At 42.9% G+C, this 16,864-nt stretch overlaps 1 protein-coding gene across 4 annotated transcripts in view; it reads left to right on the top strand.

Moving 5' to 3' along the window:
- The window catches only part of unc13c (unc-13 homolog C (C. elegans)), a 640,043-nt gene that overhangs the window by 561,013 nt on the left and 62,166 nt on the right, over window positions 1–16,864 (top strand). For 3 of the 4 annotated variants that reach the window (XM_078241487.1, XM_078241484.1, XM_078241485.1), the window contains one exon: window positions 16,077–16,165. In XM_078241487.1, the coding sequence (XP_078097613.1) occupies window positions 16,077–16,165 (89 nt within the window). Of the gene's footprint in view, window positions 1–521; window positions 549–16,076; window positions 16,166–16,864 lie in introns of all 4 variants that reach the window. The other variant, XM_078241486.1, reaches the window with a different exon arrangement.

The raw sequence follows: 16,864 nt of genomic DNA, 5'->3' as shown, positions 1-16,864 counted from the left end.
TAGTCGTCATTAATTTTACCTTTTTGCAGTAATGGTGTATGTTTTATGATCAGTGTTACCGTGCCTCATTTTTTTAAACATGCAGTAAGTAGTATTTTGCGGAGGTACTGTGTACAGATAGCAAGTTCCTCTGATGTGCTAATAAAAGCAAATTACTGTGGATGCTGGAATCTGAAACCAAAAGAGAGGATGCTGGAAAATCTCAGCAGGTCTGGCAGCATCTGTAAGGAGAGAAAAGAGCTGACGATTCCAGTCCAGATTACCCTTTGCAACTTTGACAAAGGGTCACCTAAACGTCAGCTCTTTTCTCTCCTTGCAGATGCTGCCAGACCTGGCTGAGATTTTCCAGCATTGTCTCTTCTGGGGTCTTCTGATGTGCTTATGGTTAGCTGTGTTTGTTATGGAGTAAGGAGGCTATTGTAAAGGTGTTTAGTATAGTTTGTTGCATGCCTTGTGCCCCATCTGTAATTTGTCTTGTGTTTATCCAATATTTTTTTGTTCTGCATTCAACTGCGCTGCAGGAGCAAAGGGAAAATGCCTTCTGTAAGGTGTGTGTGAACGAGGATCAGAACGGAGAAATCAAGATAAATATAAAACTATATTTCTCTTGAACTAACTTAATGAGTCAATGTGAAACTGTTTTAGACAGTTGTGCTTGGCAATAACATTGACTGGCTGCTCAAGGTGAATTGTGACTGAAACTACTTTTAGCAATCCTAATGTAATTTAAAAGTGCGATTATGGCTTCCAACTACATTCACTGTTTTTGACTGCTGCTTAAATTCTAATGCATGACAAAGCACTGGCACTGAAAGTAGCAGTCACTATTGACAGATGGCCCCTGATTCAGTGGATCATTTACCCAGGTTTACCCATACTGACAATGGATGTGTTACCAATTGTGTATCTTTCTCAAAGGGAACATTTTCATTATTTATAAGTTTCACAGAAATATACAATCTGAATTTAAACGTAAGAATCATAGGATCCCCACAGTGCAGAAGAGGCCATTCGGCCCATCGAGTCTGCACCGAGTCTCTGACAGAGCATCTTATCCAGGCCCTCTTTCCCCCGCCTTATCACACATTTACCATGGCTAATCCATCAAACGTACACATCTTAAGGGGCAATTTAGTATGGCCAATCCACCCAACCTGCACGTCTTTGGAGTGTGGGAGGAAACTCATACAGATATGGGAAGATTGTGCAAACTCCACATAGACAGCCACCCAAGGCCAGAATTGAACCCAGATCCCTGGAGCTGTGAGGCAGCAGTGCTAACCACTGTGCCACCATGCTGCCCACCGTGTGTAAGGAAGTAGCATTTAAGTAAATTCCCCAAATTTGAGCTGTTCTGTTTCTCCTATTTTATGCATGTTATTATTAAGGGTTGCAAGCCTCAGTTTAATGGATTGGTAATTTGAATTAGTGGACTCTTTTCCTATTTAAAATATAGAGAGAACTTCATACCCTCATTGCTATCCGAATCTTTAATTCTGTACGCAATCCTTTGATTAGAATCATTTGATGTTGAAGTCTCTTTGGGGGCGACACGTATCACAAAATAACGTCAGTAAAAGCCCACGCCATATATTCATCTTACCGGAGATTACAATTAGTCTGGAGCCTTGCTGCTTGATATGTAACTGTTCACACCTCCTTTAATAATGTGTGGGTTCTTCATACCAATGTGTCTCTGCAATATTGGGATATATTCCATTCCTCAGTGCCATCAACTACGCACACTTTACATTTAGATTGGTTCAGGGAGTTTGCATGGCGGCATGTTCTAGTCTGGTGAATGTGTCGGGGGGGAAATAGCACAGTTGGAGTTGGTTTCATCAGAATCATTTTAACTAGTTCAATAATACCATTGGAGATCTCATATGCAGATTAAAAACACAATGACACACACTGCAAGTACTGGGAAAGTGCAGATACTTTGGGGACTATCTATGTGTTGGCATTCATCTTTTTTAATGCAGTTGTTTCCTCCTACTTTCTGAATTGCATGCTGAGATAATGGGTAAAATAATCTATTGGCTAGTATTATCATGCTTGTTCCAAATATGGTCAACCATCCATTAAAATAAACTGCATGATGACAATCAGTGGAACCATTGCATTCACAGTGTGTATTCCTCGGTTTCCTCATGCTTGTTCTAAAAATAGAGTATATATGATAGAGATATGAAATTCATTCATGTTATCTGTCTGATAATTCACCTTTCCTAAGTCATTTTGGGGATAAATTCAATTTTGAGCAGGGTCCCATGAATCACCTTACGCATCTCTAACCTGGTGTTTCCTTCCCCTGCTAAAGCAGCTTTCATTTCTTTACACCTTGTCGACATGAAAAATAAATCTTTTAATCATACAAATTTGAGCCCAGAACCATGGAATCCCGACAATGCAGAAGGAGATCATTCGGCCCATCAAGTCTCCACGGGGAGATTTATCGATGATCCCCCGTGGCCTTTGTGGCCATCATTACACTCAGAAAAATCAAATCAAAGAGAGACGAGGACATTATTAAGGGTTGCGGTGGCAGTGGAATGAGGTGGGGATAGAGTTGCGTGATTTTGCTGGGGTGGAAGTAAGCAGCCTCGATGATGAGATGTTTGCGGGTTCAAAGTTCAGTTCGGCATTGAACAGAAGATCAGATTTTTACTCACCATATTGGTGGAGGCTGACTCTCACCACCTTTATACGGCTATTTCTTTATTTATTTAAATATAGCACCTCAGACTTTAATGCATTTCCTTTACACTAAGATGGGATGTGTCTAACTTGTACCTTATCTATTTCATATTTAATTATTTCCTACTGCTGATCTGCTGTTTAACCTGCCGTTTTAACCAACCAATTAATCCGCACTATATTCCCAGTTTCCCCAGAACAATTGGATATTTTCAGGTCAGAACTATTTACTTCAACTCAATGTCACTAAGCTATCTGGTCATTATTCCTAATATGTTTTCTGCTTCAGGTCACTTTCATGACCTGCTTCATTACCCAGAACCAGACCGAACATTGAATCCTTCCTAGTTGAATGTGCAGGGACTCCCATAACAGTACAGCACAGTACAGGCCCTTCGGCCCTCGATGTTGTGCCGAGCTTTGTCCGAAACCAAGATCAAGCTATCCCACTCCCTATCATTCTGGTGTGCTCCATGTGCCTATCCAATAACCGCTTGAAATTTCCTAAAGTGTCTGACTTCACTATCACAGCAGGCAGTCCATTCCACACCCCAACCACTCTCTGAGTAAAGAATCTACCTCGGACATCCCTCCTATATCTCCACCATGAACCTTATAGTTATGCCCCCTAGTAACAGCTACATTCACCCGAGGAAATAGTGTCTGAACGTCCACTCTATCTATCCCCCTTATCATCTTATAAATCTCTATTAAGTTGCCTCTCATCCTCCTCCGCTCTAAAGAGAAAAGCCCTAGCACTCTCAACCTTTCCTTATAAGACCTACCCTCCAAACCAGGCAGCATCCTGGTAAATCTCCTCTGTACTTCCTCCAATGCTCCCACATCCTTCTTATAGTGAGGTGACCAGAACTGCACACAATATTCCAAATGTGGTCTCACCAAGGTCCTGTACAGTTGCAGCATAACCCCACGGCTCTTAAACTCAAACCCCCTGTTAATAAACGCTAACACACTCTAAGCCTTCTTCACGGCTCTATCCACTTGAGTGGCAACCTTCAGAGATCTGTGGATATGAACCCCAAGATCCCTCTGTTCCTCCACATTCCTCAGAACCCTGTCGTTGACCCTGTAATCCGCATTCAAATTTGTCCTACCAAAATGAATCACCTCGCACTTATCAGTGTTAAACTCCATCTGCCATTTTTCGGCCCAGCTCTTCATCCTATCAATGTCTCTTTGCAGCCTACAACAGCCCTCCACCTCATCCACTACTCCACCAATCTTGGTGTCATCAGCAAATTTACTGACCCACCCTTCAGCCCCCCCCTCCAAGTCATTGATAAAAATCACAAATAGCAGAGGACCCAGCATTGATCCTTGTGGTACACCGCTGGTAACTGGTTTCCAGTCTGAAAATTTTCCATCCACCACCACCCTTTGTCTTCTATGAGATAGCCAGTTACTTATCCAATCGGCCAAATTTCCCTCTATCCCACACCTCCTTACTTTCTTCATGAGTCTACCATGGGGAACCTTATCAAACGCCTTACTAAAATCCATGTATACGACATCAACTGCTCTATCTTCATCTACACACTTAGTTACCTCCTCAAAGAATTCAATCAAATTTGTGAGGCAAGACTTGCCCTTCACAAATCCGTGCTGACTGTCACAGACTCATGACAGAAATATTCTCAGTGCACTATGAAACCACGTTCAACATGTTCTTAAAAGCAAAAATACAGTGGATGCTGGAATCTGAAACAAAAACAGAAAATGCTGGAAAATCTCAGCAGGTCTGACAGCATCTGTGGAGAGAGAATAGAGCCAACATTTCGAGTCAGTCCGAAGGGTCATCCGGACACGAAATGTTGGCTCAATTATTTCTCCACAGATGCTGTCAGACCTGCTGAGATTTTCCAGCATTTTTTGTTTTGGTTCAACATGTCCTTAACCTGGTATCTTTGTGTCCCATTCCTAAGTAAAGAAATTGTTACATTAACATTAGAGTGCATTAATAGTCCAAACCTGAAACTAAAATAAGTCATTTAAGCTTGGAAAAGCTGTGAGTGATGTTATGGCACACGATGTATCAAATACCATGTTCCCTATTTTAACAACACCAAATTCTCCATTCACGCTGGTAGCGGGGCAGGAACGAACTAGATCGTAGAATCCCGTCCTGTATCTCTCTCCATGACAGCAAAAAAACATTCTTCAAATTATGGCAAAACAAGGATTTCCTGGAAATGAGGAACTTGGGAATATTGTCGTTGGTAGTGAATGCGTTTGTTTAATCTTCCAGATTTCCCTAGATTCTAGAACAGTTCGTCGATTGGAAGATAGCAAATGTAATCGCATCGTTCAAGCAAGGAGGGAGAGAGAAAGCATTGATAGACTAGTTTAGCCTGATAGTAATATTAGAGAAAACACTATAATCTATTAACAGGAACATTCTAATAGAACACTTCGAATTATGATATGATTAGGTAGAGTCAACATGGGTTTATGGAAGGGAAATTGCATTTGAAAAATCTCTGAGGTTTTTGATCCTGTAGCTTGCAAGTAGATGTTCTTTCTCCACAGATGCTGTTAGACCTGCTGAGATTTTCCAACATTTTCTGTTTTTGTTTCAGATTCTCTGAGGTTTTTGATCTTGTAGCTAGCAAGTAGATAAGGGGGTATCAGCGAATGTAGTGTATTTAGATTTTCAGTATTGTGTCAAACGGGATGTTGATGCACAAAATTAAGACAAAATTGGAGTTGGGGCGAAAATATTATCATAGATTGAGGATTGGTTAATGGATAGAAAACAGAGAGTATGAATAAAGGGGTCATTCTTGAGTTTGTTAGGCTATAATTCGTCAGTTACCATTTGGATTAGTGTTTGAGTATCAGCTATTTACAATCTATGGACATATTTACTACCCCGTCTCCCCACGGCATACACTGTGGCGATGGAGGTGGCCTACCATTGGCCGGCTACGGAATCTTCCAATCCCGCCGCTGTCAGCTGGTTTGTCCGTTGTTCACACCCTCTGCTACCAGTGAACACGCGGAGGTGGATCACCATTGGCAGGACCGGATGATCCCGTCAGCGGTAAAAGCCAGAAAATCCCATCCTAAGTCACTGGTTTGGACAAAGGGACCGAGTAATGCATCCGAGTTTACTGACGCCACAAAGCTGGATGGGAAACTAAATTGCGAAGGGGGTGCAAAAAAAGCTGTAAAGGAATACAAGCAGGTTAAGTGAGGTGGGCAAGAATGTGGTGGAGATAATGTAGTGTGGAAGGAGCAGAAAATCAGAAAGCTTTTAAATGGTGAGAGACTGGGAAATATTGGTACTCAGAGGGACCTGGGTGTTCTTCGAGTTTAGAAAAATGAAAGGTGATATAATTGAAACATAAAATTCTGAATTGGCTTGAATGTATAGATACTGGGAGGATATTTTCCCTGACTTGAAGGTCTGAAACTAGAGGCCATAATCTCAGAATAAGGGATTAGTCATTTGGGAGTGAAATAAGGAGAAACATCTTCACTCAAAGCGTTGTGAATGTTTGGAATTCCATAGGATGGTGAATGCCCAATCGTTGATTATATTCAGGACAGAGATTAATAGAGTTTCTTAGATAAGAAGAGAATCAAAGAATACTTCAATAGTGCAAGAAAGAGGAGTTGAGGTAAAAGATCAGACACACGTACAGACCAACTCCAACAAGAGAGAATCTAACCAGCCTTCCTGTACAGTCAATGGCATTACCATCACTGAGTTCCCCATCATCAATAAGTTGGAGGTTACCATTGGCCCGAGACTGAATGGACTAGTCATATAAATACTGTGGCTACAAGAGCAGGTCAGTAGCTGGGAATTCTGCAGTGAGTATCCCACCACCTGACTCCCCATAGCCTGTCCACCATCTACAAATCACAAGTCTGGAGTTGGTGAAATTTTCTTCACTTGCCTTGATAAGTGCAGCTCCATCAAATTTCAAGAAGCTAAGTTCCTCATTCACCACCTTAAAGATTCACTCCCTCCACCACCAGCAGACAGTGGCATTGATATTTACCATCTGCCGATGCAGTGTTGCAATTCTCCAACCCTCTTTCGACAGCACCTTCCAAACTCGTAGCACCTACCATCTTAAAAAGTCAATGGGAGCAGATACAAGGGAACACCACCATCTGAAAGTTCCCCTCCAAGTCACACACCATCCTGACTTGGAACTATATTGTCGTTCCTGTACTGTCGCTGGGTCAAAATGCTGGAACTCCCTTCCTACCAGCGCTGTGGGTGTACCTACATCACTTGGGCAACAAATGCAGGCCTTACCTGCGACATCCACATCCCATGAAGGAATTCTAAAAAAGAAGCAAGCTTGAGGGGCCGAAAGGTCTATTCGTGCTCCAATTCCTGATGCTATTACATGTTTTTAACCTTGAACCTGGCTGTCTTTGTCAGTGATTTTTCAAGGTACATTGATAAATCCCTTAATTTGTCCTTCCTGGTGTATTTCAAATACCTGTAAATATAAAACGTTATGTATTATGCTGCATTTTGCACAAATTGAGAATTTAAGGTTTTCTCCAATTTGGCATCTGTCTTGTAGATGAAATGGGAAAATAATGCACATCCCTGAATATTAACAGTGGCCAGAACTTTCCGTCCATTCCAGTCGGCGGGATTTTCTGGTCCCACTGGTGTCCATTGCCATGGTATTCCTGGTGTCGTGGGGAGGGCTTCAATGGGAATTCCCATCAACAGCGGCGGGATCAGAAGATCCTGCGGCCAGCGCGCGACGCATCACCTCCCACCACCGAGAAAATAGCTGAGGGGAGGCCAGAGAATCTCACCCAATATATTGAAACCTGTTTTTATAATGCACCGCGCCATGATCACTTTCCATTAAAGCTTCAGACAGAGTGCTGCAATATTTAACAGGGCACCTGGCTGGTTATTAGAAACACTGATACATATGATATTGAGAAGGTTAACGTCTAAGGGCCCATCCTGAATGCTGGACTACAAGTTCACTTACAAAAAGCAGTTGCAGACATTTTGTAACTTACTATGTTATGTGAGTTTAAGTTTCAAGTTTATTTATTAGTGTCACAAGAAGGCTTACATTAACACTGCAATAAAATCCCCCAATCGCCACATTCCATCGCCTGTTCGGGTACACTGAGAGAGAACTTAGCATGGCCAATGCACCTACTTATGTTGCTAAATCTGATTTTTGATTGATTTGATTTATTATTGTCACATGTATTAATATACAATGAAAAGTATTGTTCCTTGCGTGCTATACAGACAAAACATACTGTTCATAGAGAAGGAAACGAGAGAGTGCGGATTGTAGTGTTACACTCATAGCTAGGGTGTAGAGAAAGATCAACTTAGTGTGAGGTAGGCCATTCAAAAGTCTGATGGCAGCAGGGAAGAAGTGTTCTTGAGTTGGTTGGTACGTGACCTGAGACTTTTATATCTTTTTCCCCACGGAAGAAGGTGGAAGAGAGTGTGTCCGGGGTGCGTAGGGTCCTTAATTATGCCGGCTGCTTTTCCCTGAGGTAGCGGGAAGTGTAGACAGAGTCAGTGGATGGGAGGCCGGTTTGCGTGATGGATTGGGCTTGTTGGCTTCTGAAGGGTAGAAACATGCTTATTGATTCTTGAAAAATCGTACATTATTAATTAAGTAATGGAATATTTGGGAGGAAAACATGAGCCAATTAATTCCCCATGAATCGCCTCCGATGAAACATATGCAAATAAATTCACAAGATGAATCGAACCATGCAGCCACACTCTCTCTCGATTACTTTCAGTAAATTAATAGCATTTTACTTCCACATACTCAAGGATTAAAGTTCTAATATTAAGCCCAGTAGTATTTTGCAAGTCTTATCAAGTTATTTAAAGCAATTTAGGTGCTGTCATTCCTGGTTTTACAAATTTTAGTAAATAGTGGTGAGATTTCAGGCAGGGGACCCTGAAAGTCTAGTCATCTGCAGCTACTGTTGTTCTCTGGATTCTCGTCCTCCAATATAGATTAATGAGTATTATCAGAGTGCAAAAGGCAATTTTTGGCTGTTCAGGAAGACAAAAGAGTATTTGCATTTGTATACCGGCATATCTTGTGTCTGGGAAATGTCGCAAAGTGCAATGAATTGTTCCTGTGAAGTACAGTCACTGGCGATACAATGCTATGAAAATTAAGGTCATTAATCCAGACATGCACAGTCAAATTGAAAAACGAGCACTCATTCCTGGTCAGATCTGGCATTAATGCGTTTCAGGCGTAGCAACATTCCTAAGCGCTAACCACAGCAGTGGCAAGATTGAATTAGGGTAGAGGATCCCTATGTCAGGGTGTGCAGGTATAATGGGCATGAGTAGATATACCATATTGGACATAGAGAGTGGCCCTAGATCGGAGAGAAATGCTATTTAAATACGGCAGAGGAATAGAGCTGGATGGATCACCTGTTCACCAGTGAGACTGTAACTGGGCAGTGAAGATATGGTGGTATAGTGCTGAGCATAGCTGCCTTCCAAGCAGTTGACCTGGGTTCAATTGCCAACCATCGCAAAGTATCTTTTAAGGCGATACAGTGGCACAGTGATTAGCACTGCTGAATCACAGCGCAGGTTCGATTCCCGGCTCGGGTCACTGTCTGTGAGGAGTCTGCACGTTCTTCCCGTGTCCACATGGGTTTCCTCCAGGTGCTCCGGTTTCCTCCCACAGTCCAAAGTTGTGCGGGTTAGGTTGTTTGGCCATGCTAAATTGACCCTAGTGTCAGGGGAATTAGCAGAGTAAATATGAGGGATTACTGGAATAGGGCCTGGGTGGGATTGTGGTTGGTGCAGGCTCGATGGGCCAAATGGCCTCCTTCTACACTGTAGGGATTCTATGATATGAAAAAAAACAAGGACTTGGGAAGCACTTTTCACAGCCACAGAATGTCCCAAACTCTTTGTAGCCAATAAAGTACTTTCAAAATAGTCACTGCTGTAATGTAGGATGCCAGTTTGTGCACAGCAAGATCCCACAGACTGCAACATGATAATCAGATAATCTGCTTTTGTCATGTTGATTGAAGAATAAATATTGGCTGGGTCTTTGGTAATAACTCCCCTGCTCTTTTTGGCGACAGTGCCGCAGGATCTTTTACACCACCTGAGTGGGAAGATGGGCCCTCAGTTTAACCTTTTACCCTCCAGCCTGACAGTGTAGCACTCCCTCAGTGCAACAGCGGGGGCTTCAACCCAGGTTTTCCTGCTCAAGTCGGGACTGGGACTTGAACCTGCAGCTTTCTGACTTTGAAAGTGAGCGTGCTGCTCCTGATCTACGGACACCCGGTGCGGAGAGGGGAGGGTCGGGATGGCGACCTCCTCGTGAACCTGCTCCTGGGCCTGGCGAAATGCGCCATTTACCGGTCCAGGCAGCGGGCGATCGAGGGGGCCGTCCATCCTGACTGTCTGCCCCTCTACCGCGGCTACGTTCGTGGCCGGGTGTCCCTGGAGAGGGAGCATGCGGTGTCCACGGGCGCAGTTGACGCCTTCCGCGCCCGCTGGGCACCGCAGGGGCTGGGGTGCGTTATCGACCCTAATAATCACATTTTAATTTGATGTTTTTAAGTTTCCTTTGTACTTTGATTTCTGTTCGGGCTGTTCCCCCTCCTTTTTGGGGAGCTGCCCCTTTTACTTTGTCCTGACTTAATATGAGTTTGTTTATTTGGTTTGACCTAAAAAGAGGCCAACCCAACCACCAGTGACACTTCAAAACTGTGAAGCTATTTGATTCTGCCTGGTAGAGGTGTTTGCATTCAATGGATTTTTCTCTTGATCGCTGTGACCTTCCCTTAAAAGTGGTATGTGGCTCACAAGCAGATGCATCTCCGACTGAAGAAACGGAGCTGATGTACAGGCAGCTGCCCCTACAAGAGAACCAGATATCACGCTGTGTGTTAGCAACTAACCCAGAAGCACCTGGATCAATACTCATGGTTCTATTCTGCTGGACTATTGCTTTCTGTCACTCCATCTGACAAATGACAACACATAATTGGACGTTCCAGTACTTCACTGTCAAGCACAGAAGGGTATGTGACCCGCCACCCCTCCACCCCTTCAATCTGCTGCTGTGAAGTTCTCTTGCTTCCAAACATCACCATCTCACGTACAACTCAGGAGAGTCGTGCAGCACACTCAGCCTCAAGGTTGGCACGGTGGCACAGTGGTTGGCACTGCTGCCTCATAGCGCCAGGGACCCGGGCTCGATTCCTGGCTTGGGTCATTGTCTGTGAGGAGTCTGCACATTCTCCCCTTGCCTGCATGGGTTTCCTTTGGGTGCTCCGGTTTCCTCCCACAGTCCGAAAGACGTGCTGGTCTGGTGCATTGGCCATGCTCAATTCTTCCTCAGTGAACCCGAACAGGCATCGGACTGTGGCCACTCGGGATTTTCACAGTAACTTCATTGCAGTGTTAATGTAAGCCTACTTGTGATACTAATAAATAAACTTTTAAAAACTGCACCAGCTCTTTCCCCTTCATCCATCCTCACTACCATCTTTTCTTAGCCAATGCTTAGTGCCTATATATCTGTGTTAGCAATTAATTGAACGAGAGATGCAACTCAACTGGAGCCTGACTATGTTCTCTCACTTTATGATAAGAGGGAAATGATAAATTATGCATAAATAAGCATACTTAACCTAATAAATATTGCAAGCACATTTTTTTACTATGCACTGTGGACATGTTCATTTAGCATATCATAAAATATCTGACTAATTAGGATTCAGACTTCCTTCAATCTCCATAGACAACATATCTTCCAAACACATCTTCCAAACACAGACTGACAATAGCTTGCTCATATGCCATTAGTGCCTTACGATGTGACTACACCACCTCTTCCATTGTGCAGTTTACCCCTACAGTCATTAGAGATTGAGATGGAGTGATTTGACCCCTATATCCTCCCATTAAGGTGCAATAACATTATTTACAGAGCCCTATTCTATTATTTTGTTACAACTGTGCTAACATTATACTCCATTATAGTCGGGGGGAGGGTCTGGCATTTTGCATGTTTTTTTTACAACTTTCCGCCATTTGCTTCCTGCTGCTATTTTGCATGAATAGTCATGCTTTACCTCCATGTTCTTTCATAGGACAAAGAAAAGTACAAGCAGGGGAACAGACCCTTCGGCCCTCCAAGCCTCTGCCAATCATGATACCATAACTAAACAAAAAAAGACCTTCTGCCCTTACTCGGTCCACATCCCTCAATTCCCTCCCTATTCATGAACTCATCCAGATGCCTCTTAAATGTTCCAGGCACCCACCACTCTCCGCATGAAAAACTTGCCCCCGAACATCTTCCTTAAACCTTCCCCCTCCCACCTTGAACCTCTGCCCCCTTGTAATTGACACTTCCACCCTGGGAAAAAATCTCTGATATCCACCCTGTCTATGCCTCTCATAACTTTGGAGACCTCTATCAGGTCTCCCCTCAGCCTCCATCATTCCAGTGAAAACAATCCTTGTTTATTCAACCTCTCCTCATAGCCAACACCCTCGAGACCAGGCAACATCCTGGTGAACCTTCTTTGCACTCTCCCCAAAAAGCTTCCACGTCCTTCTGGTAGTGTGGCGACCAGAACTGCACGCAATACCCCAAATGCAACCTTTTCTCCTTCACTGCAAGAGACCCAAGTTTCAGAATCTGCATTGATGATTGTCTTCCAATTTACATATTCCTTCTTGCAAAACGTTGCAGTACTTGCTAGGAGAGTAAACTGGGATTCACAAGGCTTCATCAGTGAAGATATGATTTTCCCTATTGGCACTAAACTATTTTCTATTATTATTGTAAAGTGACCAATCAGAGTAAGAAACAGTCTTACAACTTAACTCATTGACTGGTTTTTAAAATCGACAAATAATCTTAATTACAAATGCACACTGATTGGCACAGTTTTTATTGTGTGATTGAAATCAGAGACTTGAAAATCTCATATTTCGCAAACATAAATTCCCATAATTTAATTATGAGTTTATTAATTTGGACACACACATGGGCATTTTGCCAATTTTTTGAAAAAAGATGGCAATACCAACCTCTAAGAAACTGCAATGACTCCAACTTATGACCTATGGAAAGGCAGTGGTGTAGTGGTATTGTCACTGGACTAGTAATCCAGAGACCCCGGACAAGATCTGGGGACCCATGTTCAAATCCCACCACGGTGGATGATGATATTTGAATTCAATAAAGGCCTGGAATTAAAAAGTCTTAATGATGACCATGAAACCATTGTCGATTGTCGTAAAAATCTATCTGGTTCACTAATGTCCTTCAGGGAAGGAAATCTGCCATCCTTACCCAGTCTGGCCTACATGTGACTCCAGACCCACAGCAATGTGATTGACTCCCAAATCCCCTTTGAAATGAAGGGCAGTTAAAAATGGGCAATAAACGCTGGCCCAGCCAGCGATGCCCACATCCCATAATTTTAAAAAACTGCGATGCTTTAGCAGAAGGTTGCATACATTTTAAGTTAAAGTTAACCAATTACCATTTTTATGCAGACTGTAAATTTAAATAGAAGCTATGCTGTATAGATTCTATCCTCATTTCTAATATTTTTGAAATCAACAGTAAAATAAAGTTTGTATTTATACAGCGAGTTTACTGTAGATGATCCCAAGGCACATTAAAGGGGCACAATCAGCTGAGAATAGATGCCAAACCAGAGGAGATATCAGGAGGGGTGACCAAAGACTTGCATAAGGAGCGTTTAAGGAAAGTCTTATAGGAGGAGAGAGAGAAGAGAGGCAAAGATATTCAGGGAGGTATAATCCATAGCACAGGGCAGGAATCATCTGGAGGCACAGTCTCCAGTTATGGGATAGGGTGAAGGGAATGGCAAACAAGAGACCAGAGCGGGAGGAACATAGCCCAGTCCATCACACAAACCAGCTCCCCATCCATTGACTCCATCGACACTTCCCGCTGCCTCGGAAAAGCAGCCAGCATAATCAAGGACTGCACGCTCCCTGGACATTCTCTCTTCCATCGGAAAAATGATACAGAAGTCTGAGATCACGTGCCTACCGACTCGAGAGCAGCTTCTTCCCTGCTGCCATCAGACCTTTGAATGGACCTACCATATATTAAGCTGATCTTTCTCTACACCCCTAGCTGTGACTGTAACACTTACATTTGCACCCTCTCCTTTCCTTCTCCCCTATGTACTCTATGAATGGTATGCTTTGTCTGCATAGCGCACAAGAAACAATATTCTTCACTGCATCCCAATACATGTGAGAATAATAAATCAATCAAAAAAACAGAAGAGTTCTGGAGGAGGTTACAGATTCAGGAAAGGGGCAACTCATGAAGTGATTTCAATATGAGACCACGAAATCCATCAGAAAAGTAAGAGGTTTACACGCACCGATTATTGTGTAATGAAATAAACGGATGAGTAGATTGCACAGATTCATTACATTCATTCATAACTGATATCTAATCAGAACAGCGCAAAAATCTGTAAGACTCAAAGCTTCTTGTGGGGATTAAAATGCACGCTGTAGTGGTTACAGAGCAACTCTCTGCCGCACTAGTTTGTTAACACTAGAGCTTGTTTATCATTATTATAATTTTTCGCATGGTTGACTGACCAGCTCCACATTTAGTTTCATCCTATCTTTCCCAATGCCGGAATCGTGCGGTTGGTTTCCTGAGTCCATCTGACACAAAAGAAATGAAATGTCACTGCATTGTAGCAAATTTGTCAAGAAGTGATGAAATCTGACCCTTCAACGGATTGTCAAATTCTGCACGAAAGATCTATCTGCGGAAATCTAAAAGCTACGTTGTCACTGTTTCAAGGAGACGTTGCGACACTTTGTTTTGTTTTTTCCCCAAAAAATCTGTTTCAAGGTCATGAAATTAATTCATTTGCGTAGTAAACATTTCCCCGGCGCGTGCAATGTTTAGCTACGCCGAAATGGATCGAGAGCTTTCTAAGTTAGCGGATCTGTTTGTCCCTGCAGGTAACCTCGCAATTCGCCAGTCTTAAAAAAAATCCCTTTCCCGCGCCATCTGACGCCAAGTGATGGGAGTGTTTAGCCAGCAGTTTGTTTAGCCAGCAGTTAGGAATATTACACCGACCAGCCTTGTCAATACCCAAAAGTGGAGCTCGGTTAAGTACGTTTAATGAGGCATCAAGTGTCATGTTGAAAGATTAAGTGGGCATGCCATGAAAGAGGTTTCCATTTTTTTTAAAAAAGAACCTAAACTTATTAATGTGTGAGAAGGGTGACTGACCAAGAAAAGATACACCATTTTGTGCGAGAATCTTTTGTACAGATTTATTGCATATCCCCAAAAAGAAATTTGATGATCCTAGCTTCTTTTCTTGGCTGATCCTCGTGTATTATGGTGTGTAGATGTGGCTGGGTAAGCCATTGTGTGAGATTAAATGCATTATAAAGAAAGCGTTTAAATCTGATAAGCCTGACAGCCGCCTTAAAGCTTCTTGATTTACACTGCGTAGAATAATCAACAGATCAGTTCTGGAATGGCATGCTGCTTCTGCTTGTTGGTAAATGGGGTCAGCCATGCAAGAACAAAATCACTAAGATTTTCCTCATGCCTGAACAAGGGAGGTGAACAATTTTGCATATAATGGTGCCCCTACCTGCATTTCTACACTCGCCATAGCATATCTCAAATAGAATTTGTCCAAAAAAAGCAAACTGTGCATTTAAGCTTGTGGTGATTAAAGCCACCTATATCTTTTCTGTTGCATGCAACATGACAGCATGTGGTTGAGATTAATCCGCTCAATTCTAAAGTGCTTGCAAAGTTGGCTTACTAGGTCTTTTTTATAAACTATTTTCCACCCAAGCCACACACAAGTAAAACAATTGATTTGAAAACCTGTAATGTTCTGAGGGCTCCAAAATGATTGCTGCTCATTCTCACATACTCTTAGCATCAAAACATTGTCAAGGACTGACGGAAAGCTTGACAACCAAAGTCGTTTTGAAGTCAATTGATTACTGGCACAGCGGTGAGCACTGCTGCCTCACGGCGCCAGGGACCTGGGTTCAATTCCCGGCTTGGGTCACTGTCTGTGCTGAGTCTGCACGTTCTCCCCGTGTCTGCATGGGTTTCCTCCGGGTGTTCCGGTTTCCTCCCACAGACGTGCTGGTTAGCTGCATTGGCCATGCTAAATTGTCCCTCAGTGTAACCCGAATGGGCGCCGGAGTGTGGCGACTCGGAGACTTTCACAGTAACTTCATTGCCGTGTTAATGTAAGCCTACTTGTGACAGGAAGAAATAAACTTAAACTTAACCATACTGTGGCTGCTATTTCACGGATGATTGTTGCTTTCTTTTTAGCTTGATGCTGAGGCAAGCGGTTTGCTGAAAGAGTTACAAGTCAAGCTCAACGGTGTTTTGGATGAGCTGAGTTATACTTTTGGCACAAGGTAAAGTAATTTTAGTAGAAATAATGAATGTAGCTGAATGGGGAGTGCATTGTCTAAGGATATATCATTTTAGAGTTTATCTCGAGATAGTTTTGCATTACATGAAGGGTCTTTTGAGAGTCTATTTTGGAGGAAGTTTAAATGAAGGGGCAGAAAGTTGCGCTTAAAATGTTGCTTTTTCATCACTCACCTCCATTGATTTTATTCATTTGTGGGACATGGGCATCGCTGGCTGGCCAGCATTTATTGCCCATCCCTAGTTGTGCCTTGTTCAGAGGGCAGCTGTGAGTCAACCGCATTGCTGTGGCTCTGGAGTCACATGTAGACCAGACCAAGTAAGGACGGCAGATTTCCCTCCCTAAGGGACACCTGATGGGTTTTTCCGACAATCGACAATGGTTTCATAGTCATCAGTAGATTCTTAATTCCAGATGTTTTTATTGAATTCAAATTCCACCATCTGCCGTGGCGGGATTTGAACCCGGGTCCCCAGAACATTAGTTGAGTTTCCAGGTTAATAGTCTAGTGATAATACCACTAGGCCATCGCCTCCCCTTCATTCAGATGTTAGACCGCCAATTAGTTTGCTGCATAGATGCAAGCAGTTTCTGTTTTAGCAGCATAGGTGAGGCAGAACAATTTGTTATCATCCAGCTTCTCCTACTCGCCCACTTCCCAGTTAAGCAGTGTAATAAGTCC

This window comes from Mustelus asterias, chromosome 24 (assembly GCF_964213995.1).
Source record: "Mustelus asterias chromosome 24, sMusAst1.hap1.1, whole genome shotgun sequence".
NCBI lineage: Eukaryota > Metazoa > Chordata > Chondrichthyes > Carcharhiniformes > Triakidae > Mustelus > Mustelus asterias.
This window is presented reverse-complemented; position numbering and strand designations above follow the sequence as displayed.